Raw genomic sequence first — 24,768 nt, forward strand, 5'->3', positions numbered from 1 at the left:
ATCCTGGGATCCCATCTCTACACTTTGATTCCCTTATCGTCCCCATTTCCTTCCTGAGATATTTCCAGGTCCCTTTCTTGTGAGCTATCTCTGAATCAAAGCGTAACCTTTTGAAGTGGTAAGGGGGAGTCCCTTCCTCCAGTGTGTGTCCCACCCAACTAACAGGAATGCAGCAATACAGAAGTCTGCCTGGCAGTGCATTACTCTAGCAGGCATGGGCTTCCCAAATGGAAGTCTGGATCCTCCATGTAATGTACCATTACAGGCGCACACTCACTCCGTGTACATGAAGAGCACACATACTGTCCAGCACTGTTACCTCTATGCATTCCGCCACTACAGACACATACATTCAGCACACATATTCAGCAGTTCTCCCTTCATGCATAGTGCTTCTCGCAAGCACACATACACCCAGCTCTTGCTTTTCATTGCGCACACACAGCACTACTTCTCTCATGTAATATACTCCTCGTATGCAACATACACTTAGTACATGCGCTGACCATTCATGTACTACACAGTGCTGCTCTATCCCTGTACTGTACCCTTCCCAGGCACACATACATCAAGTGCAGTCTCACTACTCTGCTCTGCGCAGCACTCTACGTCTACTTGATGTAGGCCAAGAGTGAGCTACCCTCACAGCAGCGGAACCTTAAAGGGGTCAGTGAGCCTGTCTGCCTCACTCCAGTAACACAAGGCTAAAAGGACTCCCATCTCCTACTGACCCCTACATGGTATGCTGCACCACTGTGTCTGTACTACTTAACGCTTGGTGTAGGCAGTAGCCTTCCACCACATGCGAATAGCCCTTTGGGCACCCCTTGCAGTCCAACAAGACAATAATCCACGAGAGAGGCCTATGTGATGGTGCACACGCACGATCCGAGTTTGGCTATGACAACAAAATCAGCATTAGGGATCCAACCAACAGTACAGTTGGGCACTTAATGTATGAGTTTGTCTTTTACTATATCGAGGACTTTACATCCAAACACAGGCTTGTGCATTAGGCACTATCAAGGGCTATATTGCAGCCCTTTCTGCATGTTTGTTTGCCTGTTCAAACTTACCCGTTCAGATCCCTTATTGTGAACTGAGTTTTTTAAGGTGCTTACATTTCCGCTTCACCTTTTGCAGTACCCAATTGGAATCTTAATCTTGTTTTTAACATTTTTTAGGGCCTTTTTGAACCCCTGACATTTGTTTACTTAAGTTTGACTGTTTAACTTGTGGTGTTTACTTCAGCATGATGCAGGCACCCGGTGTCCATCTGCCTTTCACATGCTTCTCCCCAGACAAACTGGTCCTGAGTACTAAAGTGGATTTCCTGCTTAAGGTGGAGACTCCTTAGCACCTGGGGTAATCCATTACCTTTCTCACTTGTTTCTTGCCACTCACCCTACCAAGAAGGAGGAGAGATTACATTGGATGGACCCTTGGGGGCCTTTAAGTTGTTACTTGATCACTCAGTAAATTTGTAGAACGCTTCTTGTAACCCATGAGGTTATCCAGTCTTTTATCAGATCTGCTGAGAAGCTCTTTGTGGGATATGCAGGCAGCAGTGGTGACAATGCGGTGAAGAAAGAGGACCTTACGTCACAATCATTTTGAGTGTCAAAATGTGTTATACCCTTGCGAAAAAGGAACCACCCAAGGGAGTCAATGCTCATTCTACCAGGGCAAAGTTTTCAACTTAAGCATTTGCCAGAGGTGTCCCTTGTCACCTCTATACCACCTAAAAAGAGGAAATAGGACACCTCAGGAACTCCTGAGATACCATCCAAGACAAGCATTGGCATAGCCAATAGGTCTTGCTTTTGGGACCTTATAAGTGTTTAGCCATGCAACAGTTGATGTTGTTGCACAAAGGATATTGTGCTGCATAACTTAATACTTATAAGGTCCCAAAGGCGAGCTATTGGCTATGCCAATGCTTGTTGTCATTGTCAAGTTTTTTTCATTACATTTTACTCTATTTTTTTCATTTGGTTTGGGATTTCTATTGATTTGCATTTTGACGCTCCATAAATACTTTACACATTGCCCTAGATTAAGCCTGCGTGCTCTGTGCCATAGCTACCAGGGGATTGAGCTCAGGGTATTTTAGTGACTTGGTGGGTTCACGATGACAAGGGTTGTGATTATTCGTTGAAATTTGCAGTCGCCCACCCAAAATGATAATCCAATTTCTTTTAGTCACACATACTTTTCTCTGTAAATCTCACCTCTAACATGTAACACAGCTCTTACTACTGTGCACTCTCAGTGCAGCCTGGATTAACCTTACAGTGCATTCCTGTCTGATCTATTTCCACCCTCGTCACCCAGGTCACATTTAAAGGACCATTTAAGCATTACACTTCCAGTGGCAGTCTGGAACCTCAGTTCAGCATTCAAAGACCAGACAAACGGTCCAAAAAAAACAAAAAAGTGCCTCCTCTTTCACCTGCACCAAGATGAGGATGAGGACATACACTCGCCACATAATACAGATACTGATAATGACACTCACAGTAGCCCGCCTCATGACTCTTGGGACGATTATGATGTCCCAGATGTACCTGAGCCAAATCTATATCCCTCCAGACAATCCCCTCCAGATGATAATGTGGGGTTTGCGCAACTAATAAATAGAGCTGCACAATTCCATGGGGTCAAACTCCATTCAGACCCTCTAGAGGAGGACTTTTTGTTAGAGACATTCTCTCAACCTCAAAAGACAACAAATACTCTCCCTATGCTCAATGGGATCATTAAACATGCCCCTGAGGTTTTTAAGGACCCTGTCAGGGCTAGGGTTCTTAATCCTCGAATTGAGAAAAAATATAAACCAGTTCCAAGTGATCCAGTTTATATTAAAGGGCAACTCCCTTTAGACTCATTAGTAGTGGCAAATGCCCGCAAACGGGCAAATTCTCAAACCACAGGTGGCGCCCCTCCGCCAGACAAAGAATCTAAGTTACTAGACGCATCAGGTAAAAGAGTTGCGTCTCAGGCAGCTAACTTTTGGCGCATTGCTAATTCACAAGCTTTGCTAGCAAGGTATGACAGGGCCCACTATGATGAGCTTGAAAAGCTCATGCAACATCTCCCTGAAGAGAATAAGAAAAAAGCAAATTATCTTATACAAGATGGAAAGTTAATTACTAACACATCAATAAAATGTGCCCTCGATGCAGCAGATACAGCATCCCGTGCAATAAATACAAGCGTTTTATTACGTAGACATGCATGGCTGCGCATATCTGGCTTTAAACAAGAAGTGCAGTGTACCATTCTCAGCCAGCCCTTAGATCAGGAACACTTATTTGGACCCACTACCGACACATCTTTAGAAAAGATGAAAAAGGACACAGAGACCGCCAAATCCATGGGGTCTCTGCAAGCAACAGCTAGTAGAGATTCTTTTTGTCGCTCCTTTTATAGAGGAGCCTCCAAGACCATTGGTACAGAGGCCAACTCTTCCACTTATAAAAGCCCCACCCCAAATTCCCCTAATAAAGGTTACTATAGAGGGAATTACAGAGGCAATAACAGCGGGAGAGGACACTGTTCTAATACCCGCAACTCCCCCACCATAAAAAACCGTGACTTCCCTAAACTTCCCCCCGACCATTCCACTCCAGTCGGGGGAAGACTATCACAGTTCCTACCTGTGTAATTCCATCACCACAGACAATTGGGTAAGACAAATTATCCAGTATGGTTACTGCCTGGAACTCCATTCTACTCCTCCCAAACAATGTCCAATGTCCACAGAACATCTAATGCTTCTCAAGCAAGAGGTTCTTTCTCTTGCAAAAGCATGCAATAGAACTGGTTCCCATACATCACCAAAACACAGGGATTTACTCCCGTTACTTTCTAATTCCATAAAAGGACAGAACTCTCATGCCTATATTAGACCTGAGGCCCTTAAACTGGTACATACAATCTGACCACTTCCACATGGTCACACTACAACAGGTCCTGCCCCTGCTTCAACAAGGCGATTACCTTACCACTCTAGATCTCAAGGACGCCTACTTTCACATTCCTATTCACCCTGCTCACAGAAAATACCTACGGTTTGTAGTGGACGGACAACACTATCTGTTCAAAGTCCTACCGTTCGGAGTCACAACAGCACCCAATGTCTTTACAAAATGCCCTGCGGTGGTAGCAGCCCACTTGAAGGAGACAACACATCCATTTGTTTCCTTACTTAGACGACTGGCTCATAAAAGCCAGGTCACAACAAGCTTGTGTGCAAGACACACACCACACAATCCAGCTGCCACACAAATTAGGATTCACAATAAACCTCACCAAGTCGCATCTACAACCATCCCACAGTCAACAGTATCTAGGTGCCACAATAGATAGACCCAAAGCCCTTGCATACCCCAACCAAACCAGGATAAGCAGTATGCAAGCACTCAACACCACATTTCAGCTGGAGCACTCACTACCAGCACGAGTTTTCAGCTAATAGGGATGATGGCCTCTTGCATCTTAATTGTTCCTTGCACAAGACTCCAGATGCGCCCATTGCAAGAATGCATTGCACAACAGTGGAACCAAGCTCAGGGTCAACTTACAGATCTGGTGTTGGTGGACAGCCGCACATATCACTCTCTCTAATGGTTGAACATACAAAATCTTTCCAGAGGGCGTCCGTTCGTAGACCTGGTTCCACAAATAGTGCTCACAGCAGACGCATCGCTCACTGGCTGGGGAGCTAATCTATTACATCACACTATCCAAGGTATGTGTACCCCTCAACAAAAACCTCTCCACATAAATCACCTGGAATTACTGGCTATATTTCTCACCCTAAAATCTTTTCAGAAACATCTGATAGGCAAAGCTGTCCTTGTCCGGACGGACAACATGACAGCAATGTACTATATACAAAAACAGGGAGGAACACACACACTGAAGCTTTCACAGCTAGCAAAAAGCATTTGGAGATGGGCCATCCCCCAAAAGATATACCTCTTAGCAGAGCATCTACCTGGGATTCACAATCAAATTGCGGATCTGCTCAGTCGTCAACAACAACAGATTCACAAATGGGAACTTCATCTGCAAGTTCTTCATCCATTCTTTCAAATGTGGGGACATGCACGACACAGATGTATTACTCGGTGTGCAGCCTGCAACCCCCAGTCCATAGCTAGCTGGCAGGAACGATGCTGTGACACTGTTGGGGATGCTACGACAACGCGCCTACCCCTAGATCCCTTGGGGGACCGTAGGCGACCACTCATGCGACCATATGTGACCTTTATCTATCAGCCTATAGGTGACTGCTAACCCGGGATTAAGGCTACAGCCACGCTGCATGGACTCACCGCTACACACCGCCCCCTGACACTAAAGTCCCATCGGCAGCGACGCAAGGGTTATAACACGCTCCGGTGAGGGGGGCTTTGATTGAGGATTGTGAGGTGGCTCTGGATGACTCCACTGTCTACGCGATTGAAGTGCTGGCCTAGTTCTATGTTTCCTATTCAGTGGATAGGTACTAGGCGGTGAGGCCCGTGCTGGACATTGTTTTTGCTTGAACCGCGACGGACTGGTACAGCGTACGTATTGGTTCCGAGGCAGAAGCCGATTGAGCCATGGGCAAACAAGATGCAAAACAACCAAAGCTAAACTTCGACCAGCGGAGGACCACGAGGCTCACAGATCACGATTCTGAGGCAGGAACGGAACGACCGCCGGACCCACAAACTGAAGATCAGGGGGAATATTTACGTACCTTAATGCTTGAAATGAGGTCCAGTCTTCGGAATATAGACAATAAGCTGGATGCATTGACCTCCCAATTGGACGCTGTTAAAACACAGGTGGGGGCACACGAGACTAGGCTGGATGTGCTGGAGAATCGGGCCTCAGACTTTCATGACTTCCAAGTGGAGCTAAAAGAACTCCTCCAGATGGACAAAGTGCTTGGCATAATCCATGCTAAAAACGAAGATTTGGATGCCCGGTCTCGCCGAAACAACCTCCGTATTACTGGCATACCGGAGACAACAGCAATTGCAAAGATGGGGTCCTACGTAGCAGATCTACTCCACAAACTATTTGACCCATTCCTTTCTTCAGTCTTCGCCGTGGAGAGGACACGCTCTGTGCCCTAGACCGCCAGTTGGTGCTACCCCCAGACCCATCTTGGCCAAGACCTGAATTATCAAGATCGAGACACTGTCCTGCGCCGGGATAAAGGGACGATCACCTATGGGGGAAATACCATCTCCTTCTACCCAGAACTTTACCCCTGCTGTACAGGCGGCGCGGCGCGGCGGGAGTTCCTCCAGGCTAAGCGTCTCCTTCTGCAGGCCCAGATTCCGTATGTGCTTCTCAATCCTGCAAAACTTAAAGTAACTTATGATGGGTCTGCTCATTTCTTTACGGTTGCTAAATCTGCCCTCAAATTCGCAAAACGTATCGGGGGTAGACATCCAAGCAACGTCCTAAAGTTTCGGCTACCGAAGAGAACAGTTTAAGCGACAATGACTGACTCAGGTCTTGATCCTGAAGCCCTCTTGGATTGCATTATGACGACTCTTGTCGACATGGTTTGGTTTATAATTGTTGAAGATGGGCAGTAGGGTTTGCCTGTATATTTATTATAACTGGTTTTTGATATATAACACAGTCCTAATTGATCGCTAGTTCCGAGCACGCCGAGTCTGCCCCTACGGTATGCTGGGGCTAGTTGAGACTAACTAAACTGGTATAGGTTGGAGATTGATGGGGCAACTACACACCAATTATACGTACTCTAGTGGGTTTGGGTATTTGGTTTTTAATGTTATGAGGAGATAGGTATGGCTCACAAAAATGTTCTTGGCCACCCCGAGTAATCGGGGGAGTATGTCGGCGATACTACGCCCCTACGGGAGAGCTCCCACTAGTTGTTGTAGCTTTTGTGATGTTTGGGGTGGGGATTCTGCAACCTGATTGGGGGATAGGAGGGGGTTGGGGATGTTTTATTGTTTGCCAGATCTATGCTTTTCAATTCTTATATTGCTTGTCATGTGAAAATGTATACGCCATTATGCTACGCTCCTGTTAATTTGTTGCATTATACTCATATAGCCGCCCAATGACCCCTTTACATTTTCTTACCTGGAAAATTTGTGGGTTAAATGACGGTAGGAAGGCCAGGTTAGTGCATTCCTATTTACTTAGACATAATATTGATGTTTGCCTGCTGCAGGAGACACGCTTAAGTATTCCCTCCTCACCTAGATTGCGCCATAGTAGATGGGGATCGGTCTACTCCTCTATCTATTCAAACTACTCTAGAGGAGTCACTGTACTGATCAGACGCGGGTTGGATTGGAAGGTAGGCGAACAACAACTAGACCCAGAAGGTAGATATGCAATAATACAAGGCACCCTAGCTGGCAGTCCAATGGTGATAGTCACGGTCTATGGCCCCAATGTTGACTCACCTGAGTTTTTTCAAAGTATATGGGCTAAAGTGAGAGCGACAAACTGCGACACCATTATCTGGGCAGGGGACTTTAATGCCATTCTCAATGATGTACTGGATAGGAAAGGGGTATCTCGCACACTACATCCTTTAGCTAGTGCAACGCTGCAAGCCATACTATCAGACGGCAATTTAGTGGACATCTGGAGGAGTGTGCACCCGGTGGTTAATCAAGGGAACATGTATTTCAGAATATCATAAAGCATGGTCACGGTTGGTTTCCCGAGATGTAGCAACATGGATGAGGGAGGCCCTGCATCTTCCCCGATCTCTATCAGATCATGCACCCTGTCTTCTGCGCTTGGAATTACCACATTCCATACCGAAGATGTATACCTGGAGATTGCCCCAGGACGCCCTCTTAGACAAAGCTTTTAAAGAAAAAATTAGAGGAGACATAAAATATTATTTTTCCCTCAACACGGGTTCTGTGAACACTGTGGCTATGTTGTGGGAAGCCTTTAAAACTGTGATATGGGGGAACTGTATAGCACGACAGGCCGGGGTACTGAAAGCCATCTGAGGGACTCTTGACTCACTCGAAAAACAGATTAGGGAATTGGAGAAACAATTCTACTCATCCGGTGAGCCCACTACACTGGCCACACTGAAAGAAAAACTGCTTGAATTTGAAGAGGCGGCACACAGAGAAGTCAAATTCCTAGATAAACACGCCCAGGCTAGGAGATGTGGAGAGGGAGATAGGCTCGGGAGGACACTGGCGGCAATGCTACGCGCCCCACGGTCCTCTACATTTGTCACTGAGTTGAAAACTGCATACCGATCGATCATTCGGGGTCAGAAAGCTAAACTGGATGAGTTCTCCAGTTTTTATTCTAAGCTCTACACCGCTACACTGTGCTCCTGCCCTGAAGGCCTGCTGCCATTCCTAGACTCCCTTGAGCTGCTTTGGCTGAGTAATAGGTACAGGGAGTATTTGGATTTCCCCTTTACAGCAGACGACGTGGCGCAGGTCATAAAAAGCTTACCGTTAAACAAAGCCCCTGGTTCAAACGGTCTAACCACCGCCTTTTATAAAACCTATGTTGAGGAACTAGCGCCCCGCCTTTTCGAGCTTTTTGAAGAAGCCCGCGAATCTGGTGTCCTTCCACCGTCAATGCGGGAGGCGATAATTACCCTCTGAAAACCTGGGAAGCCTGAAGACGTTCTAGACTCCTATAGGCCACTCTCACTAATAGATGTAGATGTTAAAATCTTGGTGAAACTGATCGCTAATAGGCTGCAGCCCTTGCTCCCATTGGTGGCTCGTCTGGACCAATCGGGGTTTATCGCCAGGAGAGCAACATCCCAAAATCTTAGGACTTTATTCTCTGTACTACATTATTTGCACCCAAAGGTACAGGCAGCATCATACTGCTAAAGGGATTGGATTTAGTGCCCGTAGTCTTTTAATCTCTCTATGCGGACGACGTCACCCTGTATGTGTCTGACCTAGAATCAAATCTAGATCCGTTGTTGAGGGAATTTATTAAATTCGGTGGCCTCTCCGGTATATCGATCAATTGGTCTAAATCTGTTATTTTCCCTTTGACTGACACCACTGTCCAATCTTCATCTGAGTTCCCTCTTAATGGACGATGGAGCCCTTGAAGTATTTAGGTATATGGGTTAGCAGGGATATTCAGGTCCTGTGGAACATGAAGTTCGAGGCATATGAGCTGCAGATTGTACACTTAGCATAGGTCGCCATCTGGTGTTGGGCCCGGATGTTTGCAGTTTGTTTTTCTTCTTGGACCGTCTTTGGAAGTCACGAGTTTGGTGACTCCTCCTTCGGTCCGTACTGCGCATGGGCTTCGGCTCCATCCTCAGATTGTTTTTTTCCGCCATCGGGCTCGGATGTGATACTTCGTGCTCCGGCTTCGAACTTCTACGGTTCCAGCCTCGACGGAAAATCCTCGATTCTTCGAGTTCCTTCATCTTCATCTCTCGAAGCGGCACTTTTTCCATCCCGTACATCGACACCGGCCTTCGGGCCCTCCGCGACTCCGGTCCCGGCCGATGGAAAGGACTCCGTTTAAAAAGTGCCCAAAATGTGGGTCTAAATTTCCCCACACCGACCTCCATCAGGTGTGTAACCTTTGCCTCTCTCCGGAACACGAGGCTCGAGACTGCCCCGCCTGCAAGTCTTTTCGATCGAAGAAAACGATCCGAGATCGAAGGGCTCGACGCACCATGGCGCACTCATCCTCGACAGCTCCACCGGACATCTTCGGAGACGACGCCGAAGCTTCGGGGCAGACACACACCGAACTGGGAGAAGACATCGTCAGCGCTTCCGAGGCCGACGACTCAGACCTGGAGGACGTAACACCAGGACAGCGGGCCGTGAGTACAATGCCCCCTCCCAGCCCCGCACCGAAAACCAAAGAGACTCCGGTTACTCCCTCGCCTGCCGGCCTGGGCAAAACCAAAACCAAAGCCTCGATCACCCCACCTTCGGGCCCGGTGTCGAAGCACTCAAAGTCTCACGGCAGCTCGGGATCGAGCCAGCCGACGCCCGGTGCCGATAAACACCACTCGGCACCGAAGCCTGCAAAATCCAGCTCGACTCCGAAACCACCGGTGCCGAAGCCTGGACACTCGGCGCCGACCAAACACAAACAGAAATCGGTCGGCACCGACGCTCCGGCGCCGAAACAGCATTCGACGCCGAAACACACGGAGACCTCCAAAAAGCATGGCGTACACAGAACATCGAAACCTCCGGTTCCGAAATCGCCGGTGCCGACAAACGACTCGGCGCCATTGGCTCTGTTTACACCAGACCCTTTACAAAAGACTTTGTCCAGAGATCCAAAGACTGGCCTTTTGACTGTGATTACTAACAAGCGTCGCCTTGAGGCTCCGGCTCCTCCTCCTCCACCCAAAAAGAGGGACTCAGCTACTTCTCCCCTTAGAGTACCCTCCCCACTGCCACCCCCCCTCCCACCACCACCCCCTCCACCTTTACCTCACTACGATCCGGCCCCATCCCCAGATCCGGATGACGGGGACCCGGACAATGACCCAGGGGACGCCCCAATGGATTCCACTCCACCAGGGACCCCAGATCCATGGGAGGATTATAATAACCCTGATGTACCCAATGTACCTCAAGACGACCTATACCCATCAAGGCCGTCTCCTCCAGAGGACTCTTTAGGGTTTCACCATTTAGTGCAGAGAGCAGCACACTACCATGGGGTGGACATGCACACTGAACCAGTGGAAGAAGACTTCCTACTGGATACATTTGATTTACAAGATCGTTCCACTGCTATTTTACCCATGCTTAAGGGTGTCACCAAGCACGCTACAGAGGTATTCAAAGACCCTGTCAGAGCCAGAGTACTAAACCCTAGAATAGAGAAGAAGTACAAGGCGGCACCCACAGACCCTGCATACATCAAGGGCCCTGCTCCTCTAGATTCCCTAGTTGTCTCCACAGCTAGAAAGCGGGCTAACTCCCAATCCTCAGGAGATGCCCCACCACCAGACAAGGAATCTAAACTTCTGGACGCGTCTGGTAAACGCACCGCCTACCAGGCTGCAAACATGTGGCGCATTGCAAATACACAAGCACTGCTTGCGCGATATGATAGAGCACACTATGATGAATTAGAGGCTCTTATGCAGCACCTTCCAGAGAAATACAAACGTCAAGCTCATGACCTGATACAGGAGGGCAAACTAATCACAAACACCTCCATTAAGTGTGCCCTCGATGCAGCAGACACTGCTTCTAGAGCCATAAACACCAGTGTCCTGCTTCGCCGCCATGCCTGGCTCAGGATATCAGGGTTCAAGCCTGAGGTCCAGACATCAATACTTAATCACACCTTTGACCAGCAAACACTCTTTGGCCCAAAGGTAGACGAAGCGCTCGAAAAAATGAAGAAAGATACAGACACAGCGAAGTCTATGGGAGCGCTCCAGACCCAAGCCTCTAAGCGTTCCTTTCGACGCTCGTCCTTTCGTGGCACAGGTAGAGGCTCCTCCACCGATAATGCCTCTACCTCCTACAAATCCCCTCCTCAAAATACCTTTTCAAAGGGCAACCAAAGAGGTGGTTACAGAGGCAACAACAATAAGGGCAGGGGCAAAACCAACAATACCCGTTCTGCCACCCCACCCGCACAATGACTCCCCTTCGCTCCCCCCAGACCATTCCACTCCGGTCGGGGGCAGACTACAAGATTTTATCCACGTATGGGAGTCCATAACATCGGACAAATGGGTGACCCAAATCATTCGGTCAGGGTACTGCCTCGAGCTAACATCTACCCCACCCAATATCCCACCAAGGCACCGTCCAATGTCCCAAGAGCATTCCACACTGCTCAAACAAGAGGTACTCTCGCTCCTCCAGAAACACGCCATAGAGCAGGTACCCGGCAATCAACGAAATCTAGGGGTCTACTCCCTATATTTCTTAATCCCAAAGAAAGACGAGACCCTCAGACCCATTCTGGATCTCCGGCCTCTAAATGCCTACATACATTCAGACCACTTTCACATGGTCACCTTACAACAAGACCTCCCACTCCTCTGCCAGGGAGACTTTCTCACAACACTGGATCTGAAAGACGCGTACTTTCACATTCCAATACACCCCTCTCACAGAAAATACCTCAGGTTCGTGGTGGACGGGCAACATTACCAATTCAAGGTTCTCCCCTTCGGGGTCACCACTGCACCACGGGTGTTTACCAAATGCCTAGCAGTAGTAGCAGCACACCTCAGACGTCAACATATTCACGTCTTCCCTTACTTAGACGACTGGCTCATAAAAGCCGCGTCCTACCACCAATGCGTGCAACATACAAACCGCACCATCCAACTGCTTCATCAGCTAGGCTTCACGGTGAACTACCAAAAGTCCCACCTCATACCATCTCACACAAAGCAATATCTCGGGGCCACCATAGACACCTCAAAAGGTATTGCCTATCCAAACTCAGCCAGAATCACAAGCATTCTAGCCTTACGCAAAATATTCCTTCCTCAACACTCTCTACCAGCAAGAGTGTTTATGAAGCTCATAGGGATGATGGCGTCTTGCATCTTCATAGTGCCCCATGCAAGACTCCACATGCGTCCACTTCAGGAGTGCCTAGCACAACAGTGGAACCAGGCCCAGGGTCAGCTGACGGATCTGGTGTTGGTGGACGGCCGCACACATCACTCTCTGCAGTGGTGGAACACCACAAACCTTTCCAAGGGACGGCCGTTCCTGGACCCGGTTCCCCAAGTGACTCTAACAGCGGACGCATCGCTCTCCGGCTGGGGAGCGCACCTCTTACACCTCACAATGCAAGGTCTATGGACGCCACAGCAAAAATCGCTCCACATCAACCATCTGGAGCTCTTGGCGATCTTTCTAGCCCTAAAATCTTTCCAAAAGCAGATTTCAGGCAAAGCAGTCCTCATTCGCACAGACAACATGACTGCGATGTATTATATACAGAAACAGGGGGGGACACACTCTCCCCAGCTCTCCCGCTTAGCCCAGAGCATATGGAGATGGGCAATTCCCCAAAACATTTTTCTCCTGGCACAACATGTTCCAGGCGTACAAAACACCATAGCAGATCTGCTCAGCAGACAGACTCAACAACTACACGAATGGGAACTGCATCCACAAGTTCTTCACCCATTCTTCCAACAGTGGGGGCATCCTCAAATAGACCTCTTCGCCACCCACGAAAACAAAAAATGCCCAAGCTTCGCCGCCAGATACCCACACCCATTGTCCAAGGGCAATGCGATATGGATGAACTGGTCAGGCAGATTTGCATACGCCTTTCCACCTCTCCCACTAATTCCATTAGTGGTCAGGAAACTACAACAGCACTCCCTCACACTCATTCTGGTAGCTCCGACGTGGGCCAGACAGCCGTGGTACACCACGCTACTACAACTATCAGTGGTACCACATCAAAAACTGCACCTTTCCCCATGCCTCCTAACCCAGAACCATGGAGAAATCAGGCACCCGGACCCAGCTCAGCTCAACCTGGCGATCTGGCTCCTGAAATCTTAGAATTCGGGTACCTTAACCTTCCCCCTGATTGCATGAACATCATCATGGAAGCCAGACGTCCTACCACTAGAGCATGCTATGCCGCAAAGTGGAAAAGATTTGTAATGTACTGCCGTAACAATACAATCAACCCTCTAGATGCATCCATACAACACATCATATGCTATCTGCTCCATCTTCACAGGTGTAACCTGGCGTATTCATCCATACGCCTACACCTAGCAGCGATCGCTGCCTATCTACAAAACAGACAGCATTTGTCACTCTTCAGAGTGCCCGCTATTAAAGCCTTCATGGAAGGCCTTAAACGAGTAATTCCTCCCAGGGCACCACCCTCCCCTGTATGGAATCTAAATTTGGTCCTTACACGACTAATGGGTCCGCCCTTCGAACCAATGCACAAATGTGAGCTACAATTTCTCACCTGGAAAACAGCTTTCCTTGTAGCTATCACTTCCCTTAGAAGGGTTGGTGAAATACAAGCGTTCACCATACAGGAACCTTACATACAAATGCATCACAGCAAGGTCATACTTCGAACTAATCCGAAGTTCCTGCCCAAAGTCATTACCCCCTTCCACCTCAATCAATCAGTGGAATTACCTGTCTTCTTTTCGCAACCCCAATCTGTTGCGGAAAGGGCCTTACACACACTAGATGTGAAAAGAGCGTTGCTATATTACATACAAAGAACGCAACCCTTCAGAAAGACCAAACAGTTGTTTGTTTCCTTTTCTCCACCACATAAAGGCAACCCCATCTCAAAATCAGGGATAGCTAGGTGGATTGTAAAATGCATACAAATTTGCTATCAGAAGGCAAAGAGAACATTATCTGTTCCCCCTAAAGCCCACTCTACAAGAAAGTTAGGGGCTTCTATGGCTTTTCTAGGGAATATACCCTTAGATGACATATGCAAGGCAGCCACATGGTCTACACCGCACACATTCACAAAACACTACTGTGTAGATGTGCATTCCCAGCAGCAAGCTAGGGTGGGCCAGGCTGTACTAAAAACACTCTTTCAAACAGCTGCAACGGATACCGGTGGTCGCCGCTAAGGTTGGGTACTGCTATATAATCTATGCTAAGTGTACAATCTGCAGCTCATATGCCTCGAACGGAATATGCTACTTACCAGTATGCATCTGTTCTTGGCATGTAGAGCTGCAGAGTTGTACACGCCCACCCGCCTCCCCGGCTACCTGTATCCGTTCCAGTCCATCTTATTTAGATACAACACACATGGGTTTCTCACTGTTATTACTACGCTCCATCATTTCCCTGTTGGCGAAAAACAATCTGAGGATGGAGCCGAAGCCCATGCGCAGTACGGACCGAAGGAGGAGTCACCAAACTCGTGACTTCCAAAGACGGTCCAAGAAGAAAAACAAACTGCAAACATCCGGGCCCAACACCAGATGGCGACCTATGCTAAGTGTACAACTCTGCAGCTCTACATGCCAAGAACAGATGCATACTGGTAAGTAGCATATTCCTTATGGGCGTGCCATAAACTGGTTGGAGGAGACGATCACTGCTTGGGCTGGGCTACCGCTCTCACTGCCCGGGAGGATAGCATTGGTTAAGATGGTGGTACTTCCTAAAGTTCTTTATTTATTTGTTAATATTCCACTCCCCCTCACACCACCTTTTTTTAAAACCCTACGGTCCCTGTTGATTTCCTTGATATGGGCGGGTGGACAAGCTAGAATTTCATGGGAGCTTTTAACACTTCCTTTGCGACAGGGTGTACTTGGGGCTCCGGACATGCAATTATATGTGTAAAGTGCCCACGCGCAGTATTTACATTACTGGGTACATCCCACTCCTTTTCAGCCCCATGTGGCAGTGGAAGTGGATGTTGCGGCGCCCCTTCCTCTACAGGTTGCCCTGTTTAAAGCTTACAGGCGCCCTAGGGAAGATATAGACACAGTGGAGACTCTGTGCTGGGCCTGGAACGAGTTGCGGATGAGAGCTGGCGCTCCCATCCTATATGCCCCAGCAATGCCCATAGCACATAACCCGATGCTGTTCCCCACGGGAGACGGTATTGGAAAAGACTTGGCACACAAAATGAATCTACACACTTTCGCTGACTTCTACCCAGAAGGGTCTTTCCAACCACCTCCGTCGACCACGGAAGAGCAGCAAGTGTCTTTTTCTGAATTGTTCGTATATCATAAACTTAGGGCTGTGTCTCGGTCCCTCCATGACACTTTCCCAGACGCCCCGCTCACCCTTAGTGCCTTAGAAAACGTTCTTAAGTCAGCCTCGCCTCGCCGACTAATCACCAGGATATACAACCACATGCAGATATCGGCCCCTTTGACGAAACCACGAGCACTACGGGCGTGGAATGAAGACCTCCAACCCCCACTCACAGAAGACCAGTAGCTTTATTGTTGCAGCCAACTCACAGCACTCTCCCCTAATTACAAACTTCGTTTAGTTCATTTTAAATTCCTACACAGGTTTTATAGAATACCTACTAATCTGCATCGTATAGGTCTTGGAGGATGACAGTTGCTGGAGATTTGGGAGAGCCCCTGCTGTTTTTTTACATGTGGCATGGGACTGCCCAAGGTTGGAAAAGTATTGGTTCAATGTGTTTCATATAATTCATCAAATAACTGGGCTGGCTGGGGACCCTAACCTTATACAGGGGCTGCTAGGGTATGTTAAGGACACACCCACTAAGACTAGGAAGCGACACGCACTACTGCTCCTTTTTGCTAAAAGACGGGTCGCTGTACATTGGGGAAGTAGGAGGGTTCCATCCAAAACTGATTGGATAACAGACATAACGTTTGGTCACTCACAATTGACCACTTTCTGGGAGCTTATGCCCTCCTCATCAAGGCCCAAAGACATTTGGGAACCATTTGTGGTGTGGGCCCGTGAACATCAAGAGACAACTGTGGCACTGTGCCCCAGGAGTAGCCTAGAAGGAGATCTGAGTGAGATGTGATATACAGCTTGGGGATATGACAAATATGCAAATGTGCCTGATTACGTTGTACTTCCTTTCAAATTTTACGGGTATGGATGTGAGATGTCCTGCTATGACTTCTTGTGTTGATGGGACTGCTTCATCCTTTATAATTGAAATACCTATAGTGTTATTGGGACTATGCATAGGAGCGATAATGTATACAAATATAATCGCAATTCACATGACTGTGTTACAGAACGGTAACCCTGTATAGTATAAGCAATTGACTGGCTGTTTTTGCAACTGGTTGTATTGGTTTTTTCTTAAATTCACCAATTTTTTTTTTTTGTTTAAAGCAAAACGTACATTATCCATTCCTCCTAGAGCACATTCCACACGCAAACTAGGGGTATCCATGGCATTCTTAGGAAATATTCCCATGGATGTTATTTGCAAAGCCGCAACATGGTCTACACTGCACACTTTCACTAAACACTACTGTGTAGATGTGCACGCAAAACAACAAGCAAGTGTGGGCCAGGCTGTACTAAAAACACTTTTTTAAACTACTGCAACGCATACCGCCACCGCTAAAAGGGGAACTGCTGTTTAATCTATGCAAAAGTATGTGATCTACAGCTCATATGCCTCGAACGGAAGATGCTACTTACGAGTATGCATATGTTCTTGGCATGTAGAGCTGTAGATCCACATGCGCCCACCCACCTCCCCGGGCACCTATGTGTTGCAGTACTATCTTACTTAGATATATTACACATGGACATCTATCTATTTTTTGTAACTAACTCCATCATCACCCTTCATGGCAAAACAATCTAAAGATGGAGTCGATGCCCATGCGTACTACTAACTAGAGGAGTCGCCTAACCTGTGACTACAAAGATTTCTACAATAACAAAGTGCAAACCTCCGTGCCCAACACCAGATGGCGATCTATGCAAAAGTATGCGGATCTACAGCTCTACATGCCAAGAACAGATGCATACTGGTAAGTAACATTTTCCTTCTGGTGGATACTCTGATCTACCTACAGATTCCCCATTGTACAAAATGGTATTATTATTTGGGATGGGAGACTACCTACCTCAAAGGATAATCACAACCCTAGTCTAAGTGAACCTTCAAAGTAACTAAATTACACTGAGCTCAACCATGGTAGCTATGGCACACAAGCTTAACTTAGGGCAGTGTGTAAAGTGTTTATGCAGTACCGAAACCGTATTCAGGTCACATTATAAAACAATACAAATCTCAAATTAAATCAGAAAAATACAGTACAGTTTAATAAAATGACACCAAAATTACAAAAATCAAATAAGAGAACCAGAGATATGAATTATTAAAGTTTTGAGTTGAAAGCACAAAGCATCGTTGGTCTCAGTATACCGTCACTTAGGACAATTTGAGGCTGACTGAAGGAGCACTGGTCAGATACATCGAACAAGTTCATCATGGTCAAATATTTTGCCTTCTGACTTTAATCCTGTAAGACCCAATCCACCACCAGAATACACTTCTCAACCTAATTGGAGACTCATGGGGTGTCATGATCAGCTAGAAATTGGGGGAAGGCTTCGTGTAGCTTGTTGTATCCCTGTAGCTTGAACAGATCAGCCTTATGATCAATGTAGTTCAAATGTTTGTTCCTGTGTACAAGAGATAGCAGGATCAGTCCCTCAGGACTCTTTTCAGGTTGCATACATCAGGTCTACTCTTCTGTTATTCCACAGGTCCAGGAGAGTTCTGAAGTGTGTGCCAGGAGGTGCCACACTTATGCCTGGCATGGCTAGTGGGTGAGAAGGACGACTGAACACGACCTAAACAATGGGTTAAAAGCTCCTAAGGCCAACTCCACCCAGTTTTAGCATTTTCAAGATGGTGAAAGTTTTCGGCCGCACTAAACTTGGAAGTGTACATTACAATTCTAGCGTACTCCCACATCGAACACTAAAATACAGTTTTGAGCAGCACTGTACTCCGAAAAAACTCCGCGATGGATGTCTGGTAGTACAAAAGCAGAGTTCTTCAGTAACCAGGCAGTGAATTCACAATAACCATCTTCGCATCCTGGTCTTTCCCCTTTCGGGTGTACTCCAAGGATTATGTGTGAACACAGCAGGCCTTGCGATAAGGATTTGAGATTGTAGTATCAAAAAGGACATCCATAGCACCCACCTTGCATTTTCTGCAGCATTCAGAGGAGTTATCTCTGCCACAGGTCCATCAGGTAAGCCTATTGTTTGCTTCTATGAGTCAAGTCACACCCATTCGCACCTATTAAATTTAAAACGCTAATACTGTATCTCGGGAAAGGCACTAGCTAAAAAAATTATGAAACCACTATTTTGAACAATTGTTAAAAATCCAGTTCAATGGTGAATCCAGATTTATAATAGATGTTAAAGAAAAGTTACTTTTAGAAAGTTATGATAAAAACAAGAGGGGGTCAGAAGGGCTATACGTCTTTTCCCCCTCCCCTGTTATATGCACAGTTCTTAGTTTCTATTAATTAACTGCGAATCTATTACTGGCACCCAATTACTAATGAATGCCAGCATTCCGACGAGAACTATGGGACAATCCATGCAGATGTGTGCGGCAATAGTCGATCGCCGAAGCTCATGCTTCAGAGTTCTCCCAATGTGCAGGCTGCAGAGGTTTTCACTGTATGTACTTGCCTACTTGCATTATCCATCTTTTCTTCGTGCACCTGGTTGTTAATGTACTGATGCCAGACTACCTGTAAACCTGGCCCTTGATAACTTTGCACGCTGCCCAGGACATGAACTGTACATCTATTATTTGTCAACAAGGTGCCCTATACGCTGACTATGCTGCCCAACGGTGATCGATGTTGTATGTATAACGCTGTACTACACTTTAAAAAAATCAATAAAATAGATTCGCAAAAAAAAGTGTGTGGGGGGGGGGGGGCAGGAGCTGTATTAAAACAGGTCCTGCACACAAGCTCCAGAGTAGAAATGTAAATCAAGAAGGTGTGCAGTTCCCAGTGGGGAAAGGGAGGTCTTTCTTCGTGATCCCCTCACACACCCTGAAGGATGTCATGCTTCATTATTGGGCCAAGCTACTCGTTGGGCCGGCGCTGCAATGTCCGATGGGCTCCCGTAAATGGGGCTCCTTGGCGGAGTTCTTTTGAAGAAGGCAGAGGGTGCGTGCGGGTGTGAGGGCTGGGTAGTGCACACGGGGTGGGTTAAAATAAGTCTAGAGCTGTCCTATTATGTCTTTATTGATGTGGTGGCTCAGGCTTAATTAAAAGGTATTGAATCCCTAGATGGATATAATGTACCTCTAGGGCTATCGTGGTGTGGTGGGTCAACATCTTTCGTGCCTGTATTGCCCCTAGCGGGTCAGGTGGCACTTCATCAGGACCATAGAAAACTAAAGGTCAGTGGTGCACTAACAAAAGTCTGGTTCTCCTAATTAAGACTGATGACCAGATGTGGTGGAGGGTACCCTAGTAGACTATCACGGGGTAGGCGACTCGTGATAAGATAGCCTACAGCTGATGGGGGAGGCAGAGCACGTCGTTGCTCTGTAGAAAAGGGTGGCAGCCGAAATTGGTCTATCCTACCCTGCTCACGTGGTCCAGAGTTAGTGCACCACTCACCTTTAGTTTTCTATGGTCCTGATGAAGTGCCACCTGACCACCACATCAATAAAGACATATGAGAATAGGACAGCTCTAGACTTATTTTAACCCACCCCCTTGTGCACTACCCATCCCTCACACCCGCACGCACCCTACAGCTTCTTCAAAAGATCTCCGCCAAAGAGCACCGTTTACGGGAGTCTGTCAGGCATTGCAGCTTGGCCCAATGATGAAGCATGACATCCTTCGGGGTGTGTGAGGGCATCACGAAGAAAGACCTCCATTTCCCCACTAGGACCTGCACACCTTCTTGATATACACTTTTAGAAAGTTACCCTTTACCTGCCTGTACTATCCGAAGACTTATTGGCATAATCCTCTGTCAGCCCTCAACCAGTAAATATAGGGTCTAGCAAAAGGTGAAATATTGGTGGTGACTATGCAGAAAAGGTGGATATCCAACCCTCCCAGATCCCATGTGTCTTCGGTTATAAAGGATGGTCATAGCCCTTCCATTTAGTATGATTCCAAGTTAGTCTGTTGCACTGCAGTTAATACTCAAGATGCGATTCTTTGTCTCTGCCTCTAAGGTTTTGTGATGTGTATTTGTAAAGTGCACAATCACCCATGAGGGTATCCTGGTACTGAGCACGTGTGTGCGCCTAGCCCTGCCTATGGTAGGTTGGTAGATTGAAAAGCAAGATCTTCGGCTTTTTGCGGAGTTCAAGAAGAGAAGAAAAGGCTCTTATGTGGAGTTAGAAGTCCGTCCATGCTTTAGGAGTGATGTAAGGACATGGAACAAATGGATAGGGAACTGATATTGGTGCGCCAGGGTGTCACTATTTGGCTTGAGTGGTTTCCGGTGCTCGGTGCCAGCACCAACCCCCAGCATAGGAAACATATGACAAGTTTCTGGATCCAGTCTGGCACGCATATTCAAGTGTTGAGGAATCTGCAGTAGGATAAAAATATCCACCGAAAGATCATTACAGAAGGTATGTAAGCAATTCAGATTTGATTCTCAAAATTGAATTATGTTGGCATCCGTGCTATAGAAACAGTTTAATCATTTAATTGCCTATCTCAGTGTCATAACACCATGTGCATAAACCAGTTTAACCAATGTACGTTGTCTTTGCAGGAGCGCTGGAAAGACACGAGGCGATGGCAGTTGACTGTTGCAATCGATTTACCAGAATTAGAAGAACGGGAAAGAAGTTTCTCCGATTTCAGAGGTCGAAGGCAAGGCGGTGGCTTTCACAGGAATAACACATTCAGAAATCAAAACAGGGGCCACAAAAGAAGCTTTGATAGTGCATTTCATTAGCAGTCTGTTCCTTTGAATGAACACGACTATTCATTTTTATGGACAGAAAATCTGTTACATTTCTATGGTTTTACCACTTGCTGCATCCCGTAATTATTACCATTTTCTGGTGTTGGCAACATTGGCATCGATATTTGCAAAGCCAGTCTATTAAATGAAAGACAATATTTAAAACGGCTCTGTTTCAATTCATTTTTTTTATTTCTTAATTGTGTACGCAATTGAAGTTCAAAGTTAAACAGATTGCACTGCAAACTTGTAGCTCTGAAAATTACCACCAGTGACCAAACTGCTAAAGCATGGGGTTATTAGGTTATACTGCTACTGTTGTAAAGCATGTAGATATGCACAGTATCCAAGTAATCAGATACACTACTGTTTTAATTATTAGGTAGCTAAGTTTTAATGCATTATCACTGTTAATCCAGTTCATACATTTTCATAGTGCATACATTGATCAGTCTTAACATGGTTGGACTTACATATATCAATAGTTAAGAGTATAAAAACAGATTGACCCCTCTGTGTGAGGGCCTGTTTTTGCAGCGCTGAGTGCTGTTGCTGGTCTGTTGCTTCTCAATTGTTCTCCTTCTCAGTCAGGCTTTTGTCTAGCTAGTGCAGTCAGACTTATCTTGTGATTGGGCTGATCTGCATTGTGTTATCTTGGTAGCTTACCATTTGTTCCACCTAAAGGTTTCCTAGTGCTGGCGCAAAACAGTTTTATCTTTTGGGCACTGGCTTCATTGCTTGATCTTTTTCCGCACAGCAGGTGAACATAAAAATGAAGCGTAAGATGGAAAAGTCTAGTGGGGCGTGGCCAAGCCAGCCAAGATGGCTGACGCACCTTTCTAGTGCTCCGATCGGCTGCCTGCGCGAGTTAGACATTGCCTCGCTGAAAATGCCTAAACCTCTGCAAAATCCAACACAGTAAGTGCTGCCATCCGCAGAAATCCCCGCAGTGCCGAAAATTGTGACCCAATCAGCGCGGGTTGCTACGAAACGGGACCGGCATGCCGATCCCAGAACAAGCACAAAATGGCGGCGCCCGTCCACCGAAAATAGATAGCTGAGAAATACCGAAAAATTAAGCGACCCAGCAAGCGGAATGGTGGTTGCGGCACTGCTGTGGAGGGGACACCCGGACAGGAGTCCGAGACGGTCTGGTGACACAGTGAGTACCTTCGGGGGGACACCGGGACCCGTATACACACTGCCACGCCTCCTTCGCAGCCGGATATTAGAGCCGAGAACTCCCCGCTATCATATGAGCCCTGAACGCAACGGATGCTTCCCTCCTCGGTCGGCGCCAGAACTCGAGGGGGAGGGAAAGGGGCCGCGTAGGGCGCGCAACCAGAGATCGCCGTGGGGAACCCGGAGCGGGAGTGGCCCCCCCTAATACAAGAGGGCGCTGACGATCCCCCAGACCTCTGACCAGCTGAAGTGTCTGAAGCGCTACCAGCGTAGAGACGGCCCACAACCCCGGCCAAAATGGCGGGACCCACTCACCGGTAGCGGCGGAGGGAGGAGCACCTCGATCACCCCCGAAGCACTGGGAACACAACTCCTGAAGGCACTGAGGAAGGGCAGACATTGCCAAGGCAGAGGGAGACAGATACCCCGGTTTCCCCTCGTCACGGCTCAGCAACCCTCGACTGCCACAGAAACGGACCGTGCAGAGACGGAGCCAGACCCAGAGGTCACCACCGCGGGGGCTGAGAGGAGTGGCAGGCCTGAGCCTCCCAAATCGATATCTGGGCCTCGAACGTACAGGGAAGCAATAACAACCAAGGAAGGGCACGGGGCTGTAGAAGAGGGACACCCGCAGGCAACAGCTGGCTCTACTAGGTGCCCCCAGACACGTGATCCCGGGAGGTACAGGACACACTAAGGAACTGAAGCCTCGTACATCCATTGTGGTAGGATCCTTCAGTGCATTTGGGAGCAATTCAGAGACAGGGGAAAGGACCACAAGAAGAGCTTCACCAGCAGCACCAGCATAATACCCCCCCTAACGCCACGTCTCTGAAGTCTGGCACAACCAACCCCTGCATCGCTGGGAAAAACCTTAGCAAGCCAATACTGTACACTCCCAGATACCACCACCAGCAGCAGTTATTGCCAACAACTGAGCATACACTAAGGTGACCTTAAATCACACAAAGAGAAAGATACACAGGGCGAGGAAGGAGAGACGGAGCGCGTCGCTGCATGAAAGAGAATCACAAGGTCACTGAGTAAAGAACGCAGCAAGGGAAGACCATACGACCGAAACGACATGGGGAGACAACGGATAATCGGCACAACGCCTGGCCCAGCCGCAGTGAGACAGCCTTCCCCGGGCCCCTCAGAAGTGAAACAGATGAGGGACCCCCCACACTCTGAATCCATGTCCGCTAAGCTGGACAAAGTCCTGGCAGCGATAGAGCAATCCCGGATGACCATGGAGAGCAAATTTGGCAAATTAGCCACGTACCTCTACCCTACTGCAAGATGATCATAGAAAACTGGCGGATAGAGTCAAGCAGGGAGAAAGAATTCTACAGACGGTGGAACCGCAAATCCAGTCGCATCAGGAGGCCATCCAATAACTTCAGACCAAAGTGAAATGCTGTAGGAGAGTGGAATCTGACTAATGGTTGCCCCCAACTTTTTGCCTGGTATTTAAGTGTTTTTTGACTAGTCTGGCTGGGATCCTGCTATTCAGGACCCCAGCCTATCTGCTTTCTCCCTAAAACTGTTGTGAGTACTCTAGGTACAAACATAATTGAATGCTGGGCATGCCCTACCAGTCCCTTGTAGATGGTACCCTAGGTACCCAGGGCATGGGTCCCCCAGTAGGCCTACCAGGGCTGCAGCACTTATTGTGCCACCCTGGGACAGCCACCCAAACTGACACCACCAGGCCACTACTGTAGCCTGGGTAAGGTGGTGCTAGCACCCCTTACAGGGATGTAGGTACCCTATGTCCCATACCATACAACACATATACTCTCATAGGTCACCCCTATGGCAGGCCCTGGTAATCCTACAGGGCTGGGTGCTGAGGTATGTGTGAGGGGGGACCCCTACGTGAGTAGGACCTCTCTGCAACCTTCGTAAAATCGTTACTGGGTTGTTTGTAGTGTAGCCATACCATATACTCTTAACCGCATTATAAGTTATTGCGTCATCGCTGTAACTTAGGAATGGCTACACAGAACCATATCGTGTTTGGTGTCAAACATGAAGGAATCATACCCCCAGTCCAGCCATGGGCATGGGGGCACGATTCCCCCTTGCTAGGAGGGTGATATGGGAAAAGCGGTAGAATTTGGACACCAATTTAAAAGTGCACATG

The 24,768-nt window shown here is 47.6% G+C and overlaps 1 protein-coding gene across 2 annotated transcripts in view; it reads left to right on the top strand.

Annotated features, from left to right (window-relative positions):
* Window positions 1-21,605, top strand: part of LOC146867129 (nucleolar RNA helicase 2-like) — a 796,160-nt gene extending 774,555 nt beyond the window's left edge. For both annotated transcript variants that reach the window (XM_085603581.1, XM_085603582.1), the window contains one exon: window positions 21,246-21,605. In XM_085603581.1, the coding sequence (XP_085459707.1) occupies window positions 21,246-21,431 (186 nt within the window). In that variant the 3' untranslated portion in view covers window positions 21,432-21,605. The remainder of the gene's footprint in view (window positions 1-21,245) is intronic.
* The last annotated feature ends 3,163 nt before the right edge of the window (window positions 21,606-24,768 follow it).

The sequence above is a fragment of the Triturus cristatus genome, chromosome 1_2 (genome assembly GCF_964204655.1).
Source record: "Triturus cristatus chromosome 1_2, aTriCri1.1, whole genome shotgun sequence".
NCBI lineage: Eukaryota > Metazoa > Chordata > Amphibia > Caudata > Salamandridae > Triturus > Triturus cristatus.